At 46.8% G+C, this 19825-nt stretch overlaps 1 protein-coding gene across 1 annotated transcript; it reads right to left on the bottom strand.

The window, feature by feature from the left end:
* Positions 1 to 1190: 1190 nt before the first annotated feature.
* On the bottom strand, positions 1191 to 18592 carry Dynlrb1 (dynein light chain roadblock-type 1). Its single transcript, XM_045155686.1, has 4 exons — positions 18506 to 18592; positions 12938 to 13013; positions 7118 to 7285; positions 1191 to 1541 (listed from the first exon to the last, which is right to left on the bottom strand). Exons 1-4 carry the CDS (start codon positions 18506 to 18508, stop codon positions 1498 to 1500), a joined length of 291 nt encoding a protein of 96 aa, XP_045011621.1. The 5' UTR covers positions 18509 to 18592; the 3' UTR covers positions 1191 to 1497.
* Between the last annotated feature and the right edge of the window lie 1233 nt (positions 18593 to 19825).

Genomic DNA, 19825 nt, shown 5'->3' with positions numbered 1-19825 from the left:
GGGTCCTGTGGAGGACGGTGTGGAAAGAGCAGGGGTACTCAGAGCTGCATCCCCAGCTGTGAGGTTCTTGATGATCTCCCTTCCCTTGCCCACCTGCAGTTCCCAGTTCCTCAGCTCTCCTGGATGTGTGTGCTGTGTCTATGCATGTGTTTACGCAAAGGGTACAGGCCAACATCAGGTGCCTTCCTCAGTTGCTATCCACTTTTGTCCTGATGCAGGGTCTCACTCTAGCCCAGGGCGGCTTTGAACTCCTCATGATCCTCTTACCTCAGCCTCCTGAGTGCTGAGATTACAGGTAAGAGCCACCATGCCTGGATTTGATCTTACTGAGGCAGGGTTTCATACAGAACCTAGAGTTCACCAATTCAGCTAGACTAGCTAGCTAGAAAACCCTAGGGATCCTCCTGCCTGTGTCTTGCCAGTGCTGGGATGAGAGGTGTGTGGCAACATGCCTGGCTTTTATGTGGGTGCAGGGAACAGAACTGTATCTCATACTCACATGGCAAGCACTTACTCATTGAGCCATCTCCTCAGGCAACTTAAAAAAAAAAAAACTTTTAAACTTTTTATTTATTTAAGAGAGAGAGAGAATGGGCGCACCAGGGCCTCCAGCCACTGCAAACCAATTCCAGATGCTTGTGCCCCCTTGTGCATCTGGCTTATGTGGGTCCTGGGGAATCGAACCAAGGTCCTTTGGCCTTGTAGGCAAACACATTAACCGCTAAGCCATCTCTCCAGCCCCAACTTTCTTGTTTTTTTTTTGTGGTAGGGTTTCATGTTAGCCTAGCGAACCTGGAATTCACTGTGAAGTCTCAGGGTGGCCTCCGATCCTCCTACCTCTGCCTCCCAATGCTGGGATTAAAGGCCCCAGGCAGTTTTAAAGCCATCTATAGAGGGCACTTCAAGGTGGTAGGAGCTTCTAAGGTGCATCATGTACATCCTGGGTACGTGGTAGTCAGCAGAAAGTGCCACAGGAAAACATGGTGGAAGTGGTTGATGATGAAAGAGGTGTCTGGGGACAAGAGGTCTAGGAATCAGGGTACCAAATACACACTAAGCCTTGCTCAGGAAGCACATAGTGAGGTACAGGCCTAGGAACCACAGCCTGGGGCTGGATTTGCTTTGCAGTGCACATGGTAACACAGGAAAGGCAGTCTTTCCAACCTAGTATTTAAAGACAACAGCCAGTGAATGTTTCAGCTATTTTTAGTTAAAGAAAAACAGCCTTTTCTGAGGTGACAAGGTGAACTGCAGGTCAGAAGGAAGCTGGGTGTGGGCTTCTCTAAGCTCTTCTCCACAGCCCGGAAGTGAGCGAAGCGCGGCCCAGGAACCTGACTGCAGCAGAGGGCTCCTCCTGTGATGGGGGAAGCTGCCAGCTGCCGCTGGTCACTTGATTGATTGTGGGGGACTCCAAGGCTATCTCCGCCAATTGACATGAGTAACACTAATATTGTTAGGGGCATTAAGTTAAGGAATGACACAGGGAGCCAAGATGGCTTATTCAGTTGGATTCTGAATCACAATCAAGAAATAGTCTTTATCTGAAAAAGAGAAAAAGAAAAACAAATCACTAAATGTAAATGGGAGAAAAACATAACCAAAAGCAACTCTAAACCACAAGATGGTGAGGGAAGAAAGCTTCACTTGCTAGACCTGGAGACAGAAGATAACTTGCAAGTTTCCTGTATGCTTCCTGCTCAGAGCTGGGAAGTGGAAGGGCCCCAAGCAGGGCCCTAAAGAGCACACCCTTTGTTTAACAACCTGATATCCACATTTCAAGAGCACCAGCATAGACACCTAAATTCACCCTGGTCTTTCCTGTTGCTGGGTCTCCAGTTTCTACAAAATGGGTGGCCTCTCTTCCCCACTCATGGAGAAGGCTCCTGCAAAGGCCACCCTAAGTTACTTGCTTCTGTGAAGAACTTCCCAAGAGTACAGCTGTCATGACTCAGACCTGGAGAGATGAGAGGCCTTATTTACTTATCAGGAACTGGGGCAGTTCTGTCCAGGGCTTATTTATTTTGTTTTTTCAAGGTAGAGTCACTCTAGCCCAGGCTGACCTGGAATTAACTATGTAATCTCAGGGTGGCCTTGAACTCACAGAGATCCTCCTACCTCTGCTGGGACTAAAGGCATGGCCACCACACCTGGTTTGTCTTCTGTTTACTGATAATTATGTTGTTAGGTACGTTTATTTACTTATTTTTTTTGTGGTACTGGGAACTTTTGTGTTTGTTTTTATCAAGGTAGGGTCTTACTCTAACCCAGGCTAACCAGGAATTCACTTATGTAGTCTCAGGCCTGCCTCGAACTCATGACCTTCCTCCTACTCTCAAGTCCTGGGATTAAAGGCATGTGCCATCATGCCCAGCTCTCTTCCTGCCTTTTGAAGCTTCATTTGGGCAAACTTCTTTCTGGGGCTCTGCAAAGTCCCTTTGCTTTTCCTGGAGGTCTGCAGGCACAGCGGAGCCTGCTTTTCCTTCTCTCCAGCACCTTCATTGCTCCTCCCATGGCAGCAGTAGGTACATGGCCCCTCACTCCTGTTTCCAGAGAAGGGCTCACAGGCTCAGGGTTTGTGTCACCTTGATGAAACCCAGGATCACTCTAGGCAGGTGCAACCCGTGAGATGAATTGTTACAAGTGAGAAGAAATAAATCAGGTAGTTTCATGACTAAGCAATCTGCAAACATAAAAGTCACTTTTTTTTTTTTTCAAGGTAGGGTTTCACTGTAGCCCAGGCTGACCTGGTATTCACTATATATTCTCAGGGTGGCCTTGAACTCACAGGGATCCTCCTACCTCTGCTCCCAAGGGCTGTGATTAAAGGCATGCACCAACAAGCCCGTCTTCAAAGTCATTATTAAAAATAGAATGAAGGGCTGGAGGAATGGCTTAGCGGATAAAGCATTTGTCTGCAAAGCCAAAGAACCCAGGTTTAATTCCCCAGAACCCATGTTAGCCAGATGCACAAAGGGGCACACCAGTCTGGAGTCTGTTTGCAGTGGCTACAGGCCCTGGCGTGCCCATTCTCTCTCTTTCCCTCGTTCTCCATCCAGTAAAATAAATAAATAAAAAATAGAATGAGGGTTGGGTATCGTGGCACATGCCTAATAAAATAAAATAGAACGAAGCCAGGCTTGGTGGTGCACACCTTTAATCCCAGCACTTGGGAGGCAGGGGTAGGTGGATCGCCATGAGTTCGAGGCCACCCTAAGACTATATAGTGAATTCCAGGTCAGCTTGGGCTAGAGAGGGAGACCCTAACTCAAAACACCCATAAATAAATAAATAGAATGAGCAAGTCAATGATAAAAACAGACATAACAACCAGGCATGATGGCACACACCTTTAATCCTAGTACTTGGGAGGCTGAGGTTGGAGGAGCACTGTGAGTTTTGAGGTCACCCTGAGACTGCATAGTGAATTACAGGTTAGCTTGGGCTAAAGCAAGACCCTACCTCAAAAAACAAACAATCCCAACACAACCTAAATCCAGTGATACCATGTTAAATGCTCTGTGAAGTTAGTATTCTAAAGGTTGACTGTGCGGAGTCCATCAGTGAGGTTAACACATGAAACCATGTCTGTCTTGAAATACCCTGTAGTACTAGGTGCAGGGGCATATACCTGTAACCCCATACTTGAGAGACTGAAGGAGGAGGATGTTGTGTTCAAGGCCATCTTGGCTACACAGTGACAGCATATTTCAAAAAAAGGTTTTGCAAGGGGTATTTAGGGTCAGGGTGGGGTGAAATCTATACAAACATGATGAGCCAAACTTCTGAAACCACATGCTATTATTGGCCTGGGAAGTGGCTTCTCGGTCTGACCAGAGTCCAGTTACTTGGGTGGGAAGAAACTCTCCTGGCAGGGCTGTTCACACACCATGGTGGCTAATTGCAGTCCCTCAGGTGTCCTCAATAGGAAGCTAGGCCTGCTCTATGCTAGGGCTGTTCTGGGGCTGGTGCTCAACAGAAACCCTAAGGTCATGTAACCCCAATACCCCTGAGTCTCTGGTCAGACTCCTGCCCACAGAGGTTCTGATATCAAACTCTTTTGTTGTTGTTATTTACTTTTTAGCGGCAGGGTCTCACTCTGCCCAGGCTGACCTGAGACTTACTCTGTAGCCCAGGCTGGCTTGTCATTTATGCTGATCTTCCCATCTCCGCCTTCAGAGTCCTAGAATTAAAGCATGAGCCAAGCCGGGCGTGGTGGCGCACGCCTTTAATCCCAGCACTCGGGAGGCAGAGGTAGGAGGATCGCCGTGAGTTCGAGGCCACCCTGAGACTACATAGTGAATTCCAGGTCAGCCTGAGCCAGAGTGAGACCCTGCCTCGAAAAAACCAAAAAAAAAAAAAAAAAAAAAAAAAAAAAAAAAAAAAGCATGAGCCACCATACCTGGCTCACTATTTTTTTTCTTGTCTTACTTGCTGAGATTTTACTTGCATGATAATTTGTGAATTATCAAAATACAACTTAACTTTCTTTTTAAAATATCAATAATATTTATGTAGTTGATTGTTAATTTGTTATAAAAGGCTTTATGCAAAGGAAAAGATTAAGGACTATAATTCTATATACATCGCTCTATAAACCTGTTGTGCTATGGGGCTGTAGACCTACCAGACTGCTGACTCACTGTTTTTTTTTTTTTAAATATTTGCTTGTTTGACAGAGGGAGAGAGAGAAATGGGATCTGGCTTTATGTAGGTACTTGGGAACTGAACCCAGCCAGGCTGTCAGACTTTACAAACAAGCACGTTTAACTGCTAAGCCCTCTCTCCAGCCTTTTTTTAATTTTTAATTTGTCACATACTCAAAACTGAGTATGTCAAAAGGTTATATGATTGGTTTTATCTTTTTTTTTTTTTTTTTTTTTTTTGAGTTACGGTTTCACTTTAGCCCAGGCTGACCTGGAATTTACTATGTAGTCTCAGGGCAGCCTTGAACTCATGGCGATCCTCCTACCTCTGCCTCCCCAGTGCTGGGATTAAAGACGTGCGCCATCATGCCCAGCTGATTGGTTTTTATCTTAAATATCATGCCCCAGACATCCTTGACTCCGTCCCTTTACTGAGCCCAACCCTGGCCCACAACAGAGGGGTGACAGAGGAGGGAGGGTTAGGAAACCGTTCATTTATTCAATGCATTTGTGAGACGCTTACTCAGTCCCTGTCCTCATGAACTTACTGTTCAGTGAAAAAGCAACTAAAACACAGATTAGCATCTGGCTGGCCAAGTGACAGGAAGGATGGAGTGTTCCAGAATGGCCCGTGAGAGCCCTAGTGGAGGCTGCCAGCTTTGAAAGGCCACATTGCACCTGTAGCTCAGTGTGGTGACCCAAAGAACACCACTGTGCTTATGACAACCTCAGTATGTCACACACCCTCCAGCATGGGGGGGAGGGGTGGTGTGTGCTTGAGAGAGAGACAGCAGAGGCTGGGTCTACACGCATGCTCCCTTCAGGACGCAACGTGCAGTGCAGGCAAGATCTGGTTGCTTCATCTTCACCTCCACTGACAAGTCCATGGGGCTCTGGGCCTATGAACCCCAATGAGAATCTTTAACTTGGGATCTGTCTAGCCCAGACATAAGTACTCTGAATGCCCATGGGCTGTCATGGCCAAGCTGGAGATGCTGCTGCACTGAACTGAGACCTGGATGGCCAGGACTTTCTGCATCCTTCCTGAAGCTTAAGGGACAAAGACAGTCCTCAGAGTTTGCCTCTGTGGCTATCACGTCATCTGCCTTTGCTCAAACTAAGCTCCTCATTGTGCCTCTGGGAGCCAGGTCTGTTCCGACTGAGGGTGGGTGGAGCAATGATTCCAACCCCACTTTTGGGATGTGATTTGTCCTCCATAGTCCCACAGCACAGGGGTTGAGAGTGTCTCCCCATTCAAATTGGATGCAAGGTTTTTCACTTTAATATGATCCTACACACCCATTCAGATGGGGTGTCCCAGAGGATTATAACAGCACAGTGCCCTACCTGATGGTTTACAGATGTTGTTACATAAATGTTATGTGACTTGCCCAAGGTTCAGTTAGAAGAAGTAAAGCTGGGCAAATAGATTCTCTGCCCCCAGCAAAGGGGTCCTTTGTCCCCTCACAGAATCAAGCAATTGATACATTACACACATGACCTGTTTTTGGAATAAATGCATGGAAGTCATCCTTATTCTCTTCTGTGACTGACTACGGCTCTCCCTCCTACCCTTCTAGGCAGGTGGACAGGGCCGGTAGAGGCTGAGAACAGAACCAGCACTGGTGTGTTGCTGCAAGTGGCTAATGACCCTCCTCTACTCACAACCGTATCACCTCCAACACCCCTGTTCACACACAGGATTTAATCTACACAGCTGAGTTGGGTACCTGAGGCACCTTGTAAGTTGGATTTAAGTCCTACTTTTGACACCTTTCTACACTGAGCAAGGGTATTGTAACCTGAGTGTGCTATCATGAGGAAACCCATGCACATTCATTTATGGTTTAGCCAAAACCAGAGACGGTGAGGGAGAAGTAACTGAGCAAAAACAGTCCCAGAAAACCTGCTGGTGCTCTAGCTTGTGAGTATGAGGGAATTTAGGTGGCTCATGGCTCCCCGTGGACTCTCCCAGGGGAGTGTGTCAGCATCCTGCGAATGACTATGAACGGACACTTACTTGTAGACACACTCAAGAATTTCATGAAAAGCAAGAGCTGCAGTCTCCACCAATGCTGGCAGAAAAGATAGAGGCACAGGGCTGAGAGAGGAATGCTACACTGTAGCTTAGAAACACTAAATTCTTCTCCAAGAATAGCTTTCCTACTCCTCTACCTCCTTCATGCTTTCCTGGACTTCAAGATTCAGCTCCAACATTCCTCTTCTGGGAAGCCTTTGATAGCTCCACAGCTGTGTTATGCTTGTGTGTCTTTTTCCCCAGGAAACCATGAGTCCCCTCCTGGGCCTACTAAGGATTTGCAGGGGATACCAGTGGGACACTGGCTAGGCAATGAGGCTCCTTCCACTCCTCAGGCCCTCCCTGGACCTGTGGAGATAGCAACATGTTACACCTCCCTGTAAGCCATGAAGACCATGCAGGGGGCGGGGCAGTGTCTGCAACCAAGAGCTCTTACCAGGTGCGACCATAATTTCATTTTTCTTGGAGCGAATCCGAAGGAAGGTGAGGTCATTTTGAGGGTCAATTTCACGCACAGTGCTTCGTGCCTTCAGGATGAAGTTGTGCATGAGGTTGGCATACTGAGTGGTGGTGGGATTGTCCATGGTGCTCTTGATGGGAATGCCTGTGGAAGAGCAGATGGAAACTGAGGTCATGACAGTCCCTTTCTTCCCCAAGTAATGGGGTGACCTGCCTATGCTACACAAATGATGAGGATTTCAATGGATCGTTTCCCAGGCCATAGTGCCTGCAATAATAGGAGACCTCCATATTGCTTAGAGCCTGAACCAGCAGGGCAGCTCTTAGAGATGTGTAAAGACTGAAAAGGAGGAAGAAATAAAGGAGATAACCTTGTGCCAAGACATAATCCACTACCACTCACCCTCACTACACCTTAGGGAGGCTCAGGGCCCAGCTATAAACTTAACACCTGCAGACATTACAGTGCCCCCGCTGTACGTAGCCTCTTTCTGCATCTCCGAACACCCTTTGTAAGCAGCACTGCTACCCCTTTCCAAAGAGCCTACTAAAGGGCTGAGGGTGTAGCTCAGTGCTAAGGCATGTTTGCTGTATGTGTAAGGCCCTGGGCCCAATCCCCAGCACAACAAACCATTATAAGAGCCCAGGAAACAGGCATTCCATAGATTCAGCATTCCTCTACTGTTTGATACTCAGTCTAGGATTAGACTAGCATAATTAAGTAAGTAATGAACATCACAGTGTATCAAATCTTTTCTTTTGAGAACTGTATGATTAAATAGACATCATTCACTGAATGTCAATGAGAGTGATCATGCATCACTTTGAACTACCTCAGGTCACACCTGGGCCATCAAGCGCCTATGAATTGGCCATGACCTATCAGCAGAAGACTCTGTCCATGAGAATCTAAGAGGTCAGCATCTGGCACTTCTGAAGAATGTGGTCCAAGTGACTCCTCATGTTCTTTAGGTCAGATTTTAGACCTAAAACCCTGTTAATCTGGCCCACAAGTGACTAGCCCAGATATCAGCCAAAGGTAGCCACCCTCAAACCTACCTGTTTCTTTCTTTTTTTTTTTTTTTCTTTTTTAGGTTTTTCGAGGTAGGGTCTCACTCTGGTCCAGGATGACCTGGAATTAACTCTGTCATCTCAGGGTGGCCTTGAACTCATGGCAATCCTCCTACCTCTGCCTCTCGAGTGCTGGGATTAAAGGCATGCGCTACCACGCCCGGCTTTGTTTCTTTTGTTTTTTGAGATAGGGTCTCACAGTAGCTCATGCTGACCTGGAATTCACTATGTAGTGTCAGGGTGGTCTCAACCTCTTGGGCTCCTCCTACCTCTGCCTCCCAAGTGCTGGGATTAGAAGCATGCACCACCATGCCCTGCTTTCATTTGCCTTTTTAAAAAACTTTTCTTGGGCTGGAGAGATGGCTTAGCAGTTAAGTGCTTGCTGGTGAAGCCTAAGGACCCCAGTTCAAGGCTCAGTTCTCCAGGAACCACATTAGCCAGATGCACAGAGGGTGCACACGTCTGGGTCTGGAGTTCATTTTCAGTGACTGGAGGCCCTGACACACCCATTCTTTCTCTTGTTCTGTGTCTTTCTTTCTCTGTCACTCTCAAATAAATAAATAAAAATTTTAAAATATTTTTTAAAAACCTTTTTTGAAACAGAACGAATACTGGTGGTTCAGGGTTTCCAGCCACTGCACTCAAACCCCAGACACGTGTGTCATCTTGTTTGCATGTGCGATCTGATGCGTTTGAGTCACCTTGTGCGTCTGGCTTACATGGGACCTGGAGAGTCAGACATGGGTCGTCAGGCTTTGCAGACAAGCACCTTAACAGCTAAGACATCTCTCCAGCCCAGTCATTTGCCTTTGAAGGGCAGATGATCAAGTCATCGGGCTGCTACCGGATTCTGGACTGTGCATACAAAGCCCCATGCAGCCCTAGTCTGCAGCTCTACTTCTTGAGGATGGCCATCTGAGTGGTGCCTGCTGTCATCTCCCCACAGAGTAGGTGCCAAGGAGTAAGGACCCTGAAGTCTGGTGGCCTAAACTTACCCCCGTTCTGCCCCTTCCTGGCTCTGTGGCCTCAGGCAGATGAGTTCACTTTTCGAGCCTCCACTGCCACATCTATGAAATAAAACCTCTGCTTCTAAGTGTACTATGAGACTAAATATTGCTTAATTCATTGAGGATTATTTTCTAAAAGTACATATGTAATAAATGTTAATTTGTCATCAACATTTCCCATGCCAGAAAAAAAAAATTGCTGGGATAATCTAAAGGGATGTGACTGCTTTTTAAACCTGCCAATGTAATGCCAGCAGGGACCCTACGACTGTAAAGGGGACTCTGGGCTGACTGTTCCCACCACCTAGTCAGGAATTTGCCCTTAGCTCACCTCAGGTCACTGAAAGCAAGAAGCCTACTAGATTCAAAGCTTGGCAAGGTCTGGGTATTCAGACATTTTGACTTTAACCTTCTTTTCTTTTCTCTGTTTCTTTCTATCTTTATTTTGGTTTTTGAGGTAGGGTCTCAACTCTAGCTCAGACTGACCTGAAATTCATTATGTAGTCTCAGGCCAGCTTCAAACTCATGGCAATCCTCCTCCCTCTGCCTCCAGAGTGCTGGAATTAAAGGTGTGCACCACCATGCACGGCTATGTTTTTTTCAATTAAGTTATAAGCATTTATTAATGATAGTGTGAAAATAGGAGAGCAGGAAAAAAAAAAAAAAGAAACAGGAAAGAAGAATTCTTTCCTTCTCAGTATTACTGGAGGAGAGGAAAAGACTAGGGAAGCTGAGCGTGGTGGCACACGCCTTTAATCCCAGCACTTGGGAGGCACAGGTACGTGGATCATCATGAGTTTGAGGCCAGCCTGAGACTAAATAGTGAAATCCAGGTCAGCTTGGGCTAGAGTGAGACCCTACCTCAAAAAAAAGGCCAGGGAAGAATTTCCCTCACAAGAGGAATAGACATCTCTGAAGCATTTGGAGGAAGGGGAGAGCTTTTTTCCTTTGTAATTCGAGGTAGGGTCCCACTCTAGCTCAGGCTGTCCTGGAATGTAGTCTCAGGCTGCCTCAAACTCATGCAATCTTCCTACCTCTGCCTCAGAAGTGCTGGCATTAAAGGTGTGCACCACCACACTCAGCACAGTGGCTATATTCTTATTGCATTACAAGGTACTTTTTAAAAAAACATTTTATGGCTGACAGAAAGCTGGAAGAAGCCATTTTGCATGCAGTTCAATGGGAGAAAGAGAAAACACCAGTGAAGATACTCAACAGTGGACAATGCAAGCCTTATATTTGGCCAGCCAGGACAAATGAGCCAACGGGTACAACAGTGGCACGTCTGTTATGGGGGAAACCAACTGCCCTCTAATTGGACTGGAGGCCTGCTCCATGGGAGGGAATAGATCCCTGATAGTGAAAACCTACAACAGGGGTAGTCATGAGCCCTAGGGGTGAAACATCTGCTGGTGTCTGGCTAAATGTATATACTATGCTTATCAAACTGCCCAGTAAGCACTTCTGTTAATGTTCACACCCTTGTATTAATGCTACTCTCACTTTTGGTAGAAAATCTTCTCTTTTCAGATGGCAGTGACCTTGTGACAACTCAGAAGGTATCACGGTGATGGAAAGAAATGACCGCAGTGCTCAGTACTGCAATATCTCTATCACACCTTCCAAGGCTCAGGGTCTATTGTGGAAGAGGTGGCGGAAAAAATGTAAGAGCCAATGGAAGGGTAGGACTCCATACAACATGCTCCCTCCAGACACAAAATGGCCTAGATATCCATGGCCTCACAGTGCCTGACACTTCTGCACAAGATCATCGTAAGGAGGAAAAGATCATGACATCAAAACAAAAGAGAGACTGATTGAGATGGGGAGGGGGTATGATGGAGAATGGAGTTTCAAAGGGGAAAGTGGGTGGAGGGGGGTATTAGTATGGGGTATTTTTTATAATCATGGAAGTTGCTAATAAAAAATTGGAAGAAAAACAAATAAAATAAAATTTAAAAATGTAGGACATGTGTGGTGGCACATACCTTTAATCCCAGTACTTGGGAGACAAAGGTAAGAGAATCACCATGAGTTCGAGGCCAGCCTGAGAGTACATAGTTAATTCCAGGTCAGCCAGGACCAGTGAGACCCTACCCCAAAAATTAAAAAAAAAAAAAAAAAAAAAAAAAGTTTACTTGTGCCAGGTGTGGTGGCACATGTCTTTAACCCCAGTACTCAGGAAGCAGAGGTAGGAGGATTATTGTGAGTTCAAGGCCACCCTGAGAATACATAGTGAATTCCAGGTCAGCCTGGGTTAGAGTGAGATCTACCTTGAACCTTCCTCCCCAAGCCCCACAAAAAAGATGGTCAAGTTACTAGGCCATCTTGTTCAAGCCTTTTCATCCATAAGAAAGACTGAGTATTGTGTAACCCATAGACACTGTTGATTACTGGGGAGGCACAAGTTCTAAGCTATGGCTTGGATCTGGTTGTATAGCCAGGTGTTCCTACTACACCCAGCTTGTCAAGGTGGTGGTGGGGAGGGGGAAGGGAGGACATCAGAAGCCCTTTAATAGGATGGGAATGTAACTCAGTGGCAGAGCACTTGCCTAACACCTGTAAGGCCCCGAGTTCGACCCCCTGTACTGCCCTGCCCCGCGGGCAAGAGAAAATAAAAATGTAATAGACACTTTTAGCAAGTATCAATTCTGTATGAACATTGTTCTACATGTTGCAGGTATAGGCAGACCATGTCAGATACTGCAGAGCCTGTACTGAGGGCAAACCACACCTAATTGTTTTGTTTTTAGGCAGGATCTCAGCCCAGGCTGGCCTTAAACCTGCTATGTAGCCCAGAATGACCTTGAAGCCCTGATCCTCTTGCCTCTACTTCCCAAGTGTTGAGATTACAGACATGTACCACCAGGCTAGGCACTTATTCAAAGCCTCAATTTCCTTGTGGGTAAACAGGGTTTTGTATGTAGTCCTGGCTGGCCAAGGCAGTGTCTCTCCTTGCAAATAAATAAAAATATTTTGGCTGCAGAGATGGCTTAGCAGTTAAGGCACTTGCCTGCAAAGCCAAAGGACACAGATTCGACTCCCCAGGTGCCACATAAGCCAGGTGTTCAAGGTGGTGTATGTATGTGGAATTCACTTGTAGCATTGGAGGCCCTGACACACCCATTCTGTCTCACACACTCTCAAATAAATAAAGTAAAAAAAAAATTTACATAAAAATTCTTAAAGAAATTAAGACTTCCAAGGCTGAAAGGGTGGTACCTGCCAATAATTCCAGCACTTAGGAGGCAGGAATCATGAGTTGCCAGACAGCCTGAACTACGCAGAAATACCCTTATCTCTAAAGAGTTTAAAGAAACTACCCAGGCTGGAGAGATGGCTTAGCGGTTAAGTGCTTGCCTGTGAGCCTAAGGATTCCTGTTTGAGGCTCATTCCCCCAGGACCCACGTTAGCCAGATGCACAAGGGGGTGCATGCATCTGGAGTTTGTTTGCAGTGGTTGGAGGCCCTGGCACACCATTCTGTCTATTTCTCTCTATCTGCCTCTTTCTCTGTTTGTTGCTGTTAAATAAATAAAAATAAAAGCAAAACAAAATAACACAACAACAACAAATATACACATAAAAAGAAACAATCCAGCAATAGTGGAAATGTTAAAAAATGTTGATAAACAGGTTAGAAAGAGGTAAGTATGAAGGGATTTCAAAGTCCCCTGTTTTGCTGTTTGGGCTGGGGGCAGGCCATGGCTGGAGGGTGTACCTTCAGTGTTCACCACGATGATTCCCTGTACTCCTTTCTGGCTCTGGAGTCTCTTCAGGGTCTCTTCCACCTCTGCCTGCCAGAGAAGACCACGATTAGAGATACCACATGTATGACACATTCTATGATGGTTAAGTAACACCCAGGCACTTGACACATCTCAGAGCTCCCCAGTCCTGACAGTAGTTTTTTTTTTTTTTTTTTAATATTTTATTTATTTATTTTCAGAGAGAGAGAAGAGAGAGAGAAAGAAGGGGCATGACAGGGTCTCTAGCCACTGCAAATGAACTCCAGATGCATGTGCCACTTTGTACATCCAGCTTTGCATGGGTAATGGGGAATTGAACCTGGGTCCTTAGGCTTCACAGGCAAACACAGTACCACCTGAGTAACACCATCTCTCCAGCCCCTGGAGAAGTCTTTAGAACATCAGCTCATACCTCTAGCATGAGGGACTGCTCCTGGCTTGTTTTCCCACTGGCAGCTATCCCCTCTGTTGCAGTCAGGTTTGCACTGCTGGCAGAAAGCACCCAACCAAGGGCAGCTTGTGGGGAAAAGGGCTTATTTTGGCTTACAGGCTCGAGGGGAAGCTCCATGATGGTGGGGAAAATGATGGCCCGGGCAGAGGGTGGACATCACCCCTGGTCAACATCAGACAGACAACAGCAACAGGAGTATGTGCCAAACACTGGCAAGAGGACAATGGTTATACTACCTATAAGCCCGCCCCCAACAATACACTCCCTCTAGGAGGTGTTAATTCCCAAATCTCCATCAGCTGGGAACCTAGCATTCAGAACACCTAAGTTTATGGAGGACACCTGAATCAAACCCCCCCCCCCATTCTTCAACTATTTGGGAGCAGAATGTAAATAAAACTCCCTCAGACTACAGACACACCCATGACTCACATATCTAATATGGGACTTAAGTGATATGAAAAAACCCAAGCAGTAGTTTCTAACATGAAGGTGACACTTTCTTGTGGCCCAAACACCACAAATGAAAACATTTCAAAGGGAGCAAAATGATCCAAGAGGCTGGCATCCTTGTGTGACACATGGCACACAGCTATACTCCTAATTATCCAGAAACTTCTCAGGGTGGGATATCCCAACACAAAGAATTTATAAACAGAGAGGGCATTTAAATGTTTAGGGTCTCTGTTGTGGAAGGATTTTTCTTTTTTCTTTTATTTTTTATTTATTTATTTTTTTGAGAGCGACAGACACAGAAAGACAGATATATATAGAGAGAGAGACAGAATGGGCGCGCCAGGGCTTCCAGCCTCTGCAAACGAACTCCAGACGCGTGCACCCCCTTGTGCATCTGGCTAACGTGGGACCTGGGGAACCAAGCTTCGAACCGGGGTCCTTAGGCTTCACAGGCAAGCGCTTAACCGCTAAGCCATCTCTCCAGCCCTTCTTTTTTTTTTGAGGTCTGGTCTCGCTCTAGCTCAGGCTGACCTGGAATTCACTATGTCGTCTCAGGCTAGCCTGAGCCTGAACTCACAGTTATCCTCCTACCTCTGCCTCTAGGAGTGCTGGGGTTAAAGGTGTGTGCCACCATGCCTGGCCAGTGTGGACCTATTCATTGCCCATCACATCTCAACTATAATGGAAGATGGAGATATGGGGCAGATGTGTGGCTGAAATGTATGATTGGCTGAGCTTTTCTCTAATGAAAATCAAACTCACTGCGATCCTCCTACCTCTGCCTCCCAAGTACTGGGTATGTTCATTTTATGAAAGAGCAAGCAAGAGAAAACTGGTGTGCCAGGGCCTCCAGCCACTGCAATTGAACTCCACACACACGTGCCACTTCATGTGCATGCGTGACCTTGTAAATCTGGCTTACATGAGTTCTGGGGAGTCGAATCTGGGTTCTTAGGCTTCGGAAGCAAGTGCCTTAACCACTAAGCAATCTCTCCAGCCCCACAGAAGTCTTTTCTCTGCTGAAATCCAAGGGTCTTTTAGGCATCCTAAGACATTATCTCACCTATGAAGCCAGTACTATCAATGGAGTCATGCCTGCCGCTTGACTTCCCAAGCCCTTGGCTGTTCTTGAAGCACATGAAAGGCACTAATTATGTTTTTATTTAAAATATTTATTTATGAGAAAGAGAATGGGCACACCAGGGCCTCTAGCCACTGCATATGAACTCCAGACACATGTGCCCCCTTATGCATCTGGCTTACATGGGTCCTGGGGAATCAAACCCAGGTCCTTAGGCTTCACAGGCAAATGCTATAACCGCTAAGCCATTTCCCCATTCCCTGCTAATTACGTTCTTTACAGTGCCCAGCAGAGTAGGAGCTCCATAATAAACAGATGATTAGCTAATCTAGGCCTAAATCTCCCTGTAGCTAAAAATTGGCTTTGAAATGATCTTGCTATCAGGAGGCTCCTTCCAGTTGTTCTCAAAGCTGGAAGGTCCTTGGAAACAGATTCCATCCACCAAAAGATAAAAGTCCCTATTCCTTGGGGCAAAAAGGGTAGTGGTGGCAGCTTCTAAACTTGTAGAGATGGCACAATGAGTTGCTTTTCTGTAAAGCACAAGGCTGGCAGTCCAGTCACCACTACCTACTCTACAGATGTAAGGATAGTCTCAAAGGCTAGAGGGAAGGGCAAAAAGTTCTTCCTACAAAATGGCAAGTAAGCCTGATGCCTCTAAACTCTGGAACCTAGGGCTGGAGAGATGGCTTAGCAGTTAAGGCACTTGACTACAAAGAATAAAGACCTAGGTTCCCATGTAAGCTAGATGCATGGCACACCCATTCTCTCTCTCTCTCAACTAAATAGATTGTGGAACCTCGGTAAAAGGTGTCAGGCTCTGAGTGATATAGTATCTGAGATATTAAGTCATTCCTCAGACTTTCACTGGCCTCCTACTATGCACCACCTGTTGTTCTGGAGATGGGGGGAGGAAGGGAAGTATGATAGGTCAATGCTGTACAATCTGATCTGGTTACCTTCTTGGAAATTCATTCTATGGGAATAACGCCCAGAGCAAAAATAATGCAGCAAGATGTTCCGCTGCAGTGACAACTGCATTAGCAAAAAGCAGAAAGAACTGAAAATGCCCCACAGAGAGAAAAGGGCAAGTAAATTATGTAACATGCACTTATATTAGGAATGTCTCATGTTAATGATGATTACACTGTGATGCTACTACTGAAGTCCTGTGATTGTGATTTTTCACTTCAGATCACTTTAATTCTTGTGTGAGTATGCTATTATTATTTACAATTAGATGGTGTGAAAGATAACATTACATGTAGTTAAAGCATTATGACTTATTTCTTCTGGTTTTTCAAGGTAGGGTCTCTCCCTAGCCCAAGCAGACCTAGAATTCACTATGCAGTCTCAGGGTGGCCTTGAACTCAGCGGAATCCTCCTGTCTCTGCCTGACAAGTGCTGGGATTATACTAGATACTAATTTATTTATTTATTTTTGAGGTAGGGTCTCTCTCTAGCTCAGGCTGACCTAGAATTCACCATGTAGTCTCAGGGTGGCCGTGAACTCACCAGAATCCTCCTACCTCTGCCTCCTGAGTGCTGGGATTAAAGGAGTGCACTGCCACATGTGCCATTATTACATATTTAATGACATGAAGACATTCTTCTTGGTGTGATGACAAAAATACAGAACTGAGTATGGGGAGATGGGTTAGCAATTAAAGGTGCTTGCTTGCAAAGACAAACTACTCATCCTGGTTCATTTGAAGAGATGCCCATGTAAAGCCAGGTGGGCATTCTTTGTAGCTAGAAGAGATCCTGGCATGTGGACACATTTATGTGCAAATATATATATATATATATATTTTGGTTTTTCAAAGCAGGGTCTCACTCTAGCTCAGGCTGACCTGGAATTAGTCTCAGGGTGGCCACGAACTCTTGGCAATCCTAATTCTGCCTCCCAAGTGCTGGGATTAAAGGCGTGCACCAACATACCTGGCTCAATTTTTCTTTTGCTTTTGGTTTTCTGAGGTAGGGTCTCATTCCAGCTCAGGCTGACCTAGAATTCACTATGTATTCTCAGGGTGGCCTCAAACTCATGGCTATCCTCCCACCTCTGCCTCCAGAGTGATGGGACTAAAGGCATGCGCCATCATGCCTGGCAATTTTTTTTAATGCTGAGCCTGTAATTAAATATTCAATTAAGCTATACAAAAGCTGAAAGACTAGAAGTAACATGCCTATGTGAGTGTCTCTAGGTGATGGCATTCTTTTTCCTTCTCAGTTTATGAAAAATCTTTCTAAATAAGGTTTGGGGGTCTGGGGAGATGGCTCATCAGTTAAAGACAGTTGTTTGGAAAGCCTGTTGGCCCAGGTTTGAGAACCAGTACCCATGTAAAGCCAGGTGTACAAGGTGAAGCATGTATCTGGAGTTTGTGTGTATTGGCAAGAGGCTCTGGGGCACCATTCTCTCTCTCAAGCCAATTAATAAAAATATTTTTAAAAGATTTGGCCAGGCATGGTGGTGCATGGCTTTAATCCCAGCATTTGAGATATAGAGAGGTAGGAGGACTGCTGAGAGTTCTAGGTCAGCCTAGAACTACAGAGTATCAGGTCAGCCTGGGCTAGAGAGAGATCCTATCTCAAAGAAACAAAAAGTTTTTTCGAAGCCGGGCATGGTGGCACACGCCTTTAATCCCAGCACTCAGGAGGCAGAGGTAGGAGGATCACCATGAGTTCGAGGCCACCCTGAGACTACACAGTTAATTCCAGGTCAGCCTGGACTAGAGAGAGACCTTGCCTTGAAAAACTAAAAAAAAAAAAAAAATTTTTCGGGAGGCAGAGGTAGGAGGATCGCTTTGAGTTCGAGGCCACCCTGAGACTACATCGTGAATTCCAGGTCGAAAAACCAAAAGAAACAACAACAACAAAAAAACCCGACAGCAAAAGCCCATGGTGGCTTACGGCCTTTTAGTCCCAGCATTCGAGAAACAGAGGTAGAATCACTGTGAGTTCGAGGCTAGCCTGGTTGCTACAGGATGGTTAGCCTGGGCTAGAATGAACACCGGCCTCGGGAAAACAAAACGAAACAAAAATGACCACCACCACAAGAAAAGCCTGTCCTTTATCGGCGCAGGGCGCTCACGGCTGCAGCTCGCCGGTCGGGAGAGGCTTCGGGGCTCAAGTCCACCGCCACCGTGTCCTACGGCGGCGGCTGGCTACACGGAGCTAATGGCCAAACCTACCTCACCAGGCTGTGAGGAGGAAAGACAACATACGTCCGGCGTTTAGCGCTGCCCGCCATGTACTGAGTGTCCGGGAAATTGCGACCAGCGGGTTCACGTCGCCCGAGAAGGGACACAAAAGCTACGGTGGACGCTGGGCTTCCGGGCTTTTCCCTCACAGCCCTGCTTCCGGCCGACGGGCGGGGACTTCCGGTGGCCCCGCCTCGACCGGGTGCAGAGGCCCCGGCCTCGGGGTTCCGCCCTCCGGTCAATTCGCTCCGGCCTGACCCCGCCCAGCCCCTCCGACATCCCGGGCCGAGTGCTCCGAGACCCAGCGCAAAGTGGCAAGTGTCCGTCAGCCACGAGCCCGGCGGGCCACACTCACCATCTCGATCCGATCCCGCAGCTCCGCGTCGCACACACTCAGCAGAGCTCCGCGCCCTTCTGAGCCTGCGCACGCGAGTCTCTGTCGAGACCGACAGCTGGGGCAGCCTATCAGGAGCCAGGGAGGGGGCGGTTAGGGCGGGCCAGCGAGGAGAGGCCTCCGGGAGAGTTCGCTCCGGCCATGGGAAAACGGAGAGGAGGTGCGTTTCAGCCGTGTAAAACCCCCAGCTACTGCTGTGCGGAGGAGAAGCGGATTCTCCGTGCGAAAAGAGCTCTTCACCACCCAGTCAAAACCAGGGTGCAGGGTGTTGGAAAGAGAGTAAGAAGACGAGGGGCGTGGTCGCTGAGACCCTCCGAAGGCCCCGGTGGAGCAGCAATCCGCCGAGGACCCCGGAAAGGCCGAGGTTTGCGCGGGATTAGGCCACTGTGGAGTCTGCAGAGCGACACCCCCTCCACACTTGCAAGCTCTGAGATGAGTTGGCGACGTCTGCCTTGGGAACCCACCATTAGGATTCCGACCTCAGTCCTACTCCCGTGTCACCCTGGAGAAGCTACTTATTTTTTTTTTTTAAACAAAGGTTTTAAATTTTTGATTGATTGATTAATTAAGAGAAAGACACAGGAGGAGACAGAGAATGGGCGCTCCAGGGCCTCCATCCACTGCAAGATCAACTCCAGACCTATGCGCCACCTTGTGCATCTGGGAGAAGCTACTTATTACATGTCTGCTCATCTCTCTTCTACTCACGACCTCATTTTCTTCCCGGAGTCCTTTATTGTCCTCTGCTCTTGCTTTACTCTTACATGACTGTTTTTTGTTTTTGTTTTTTTTTTAATTGGCAACTTCCATGATAATTCCCATTCACTTTCCCTTCACAACTCCATTCTCCATCATATCTGATTTTTTTTTTTTCCCCCCGAAGTAGGGTCTTACTCTAGCCCAGACTGACCCGGAATTACCCTTGTAGTCTCAGGGTGGCCTCAAACTCACAAATGATCCTTTTACCTCTGCCTCCCAAGTGCTGGGATTAAAGGCGTGCACCGCCACGGGGGGCGGGGGGGGAAGGGGGCTCAAACACTCAGGTAACGAAAAACTGTGCTATCAGGAAATAACTTGTTAAAACACACTCATTTAGTGAGCCTCGTGCCACACAGTCTCCTGGTTGCTTTTTGTCAAACAAGCCTCAGCATAGCACTGGCACCCCCACTTTTAAATGTCATGTCATCCTAGCATTATATCTTCGGAATTCAAGGCTGATGAATTACATCTATAGTTTGATTACAAATAGTTTCTTTCACTGGAGAAGGATTTGGTGTCTGC

Source organism: Jaculus jaculus, chromosome 8 (assembly GCF_020740685.1).
Source record: "Jaculus jaculus isolate mJacJac1 chromosome 8, mJacJac1.mat.Y.cur, whole genome shotgun sequence".
NCBI lineage: Eukaryota > Metazoa > Chordata > Mammalia > Rodentia > Dipodidae > Jaculus > Jaculus jaculus.
The sequence above is the reverse complement of the archived record's forward strand: the minus strand, read 5'-3'. Positions and strand labels throughout refer to the sequence as shown.

Excerpts from the sequence above, each read along its gene's own strand:
- Dynlrb1 (XM_045155686.1), bottom strand. Across the intron at positions 7,286-12,937 it reads CATCGTGGTGAACACTGAAG|GCATTCCCATCAAGAGCACC; the intron begins GTACACCCTCCA and ends GCTCTTCCACAG. Across the intron at positions 1,542-7,117 it reads TGAAATTATGGTCGCACCTG|ATAAAGACTATTTCTTGATT; the intron begins GTAAGAGCTCTT and ends TCTCTTTTTCAG.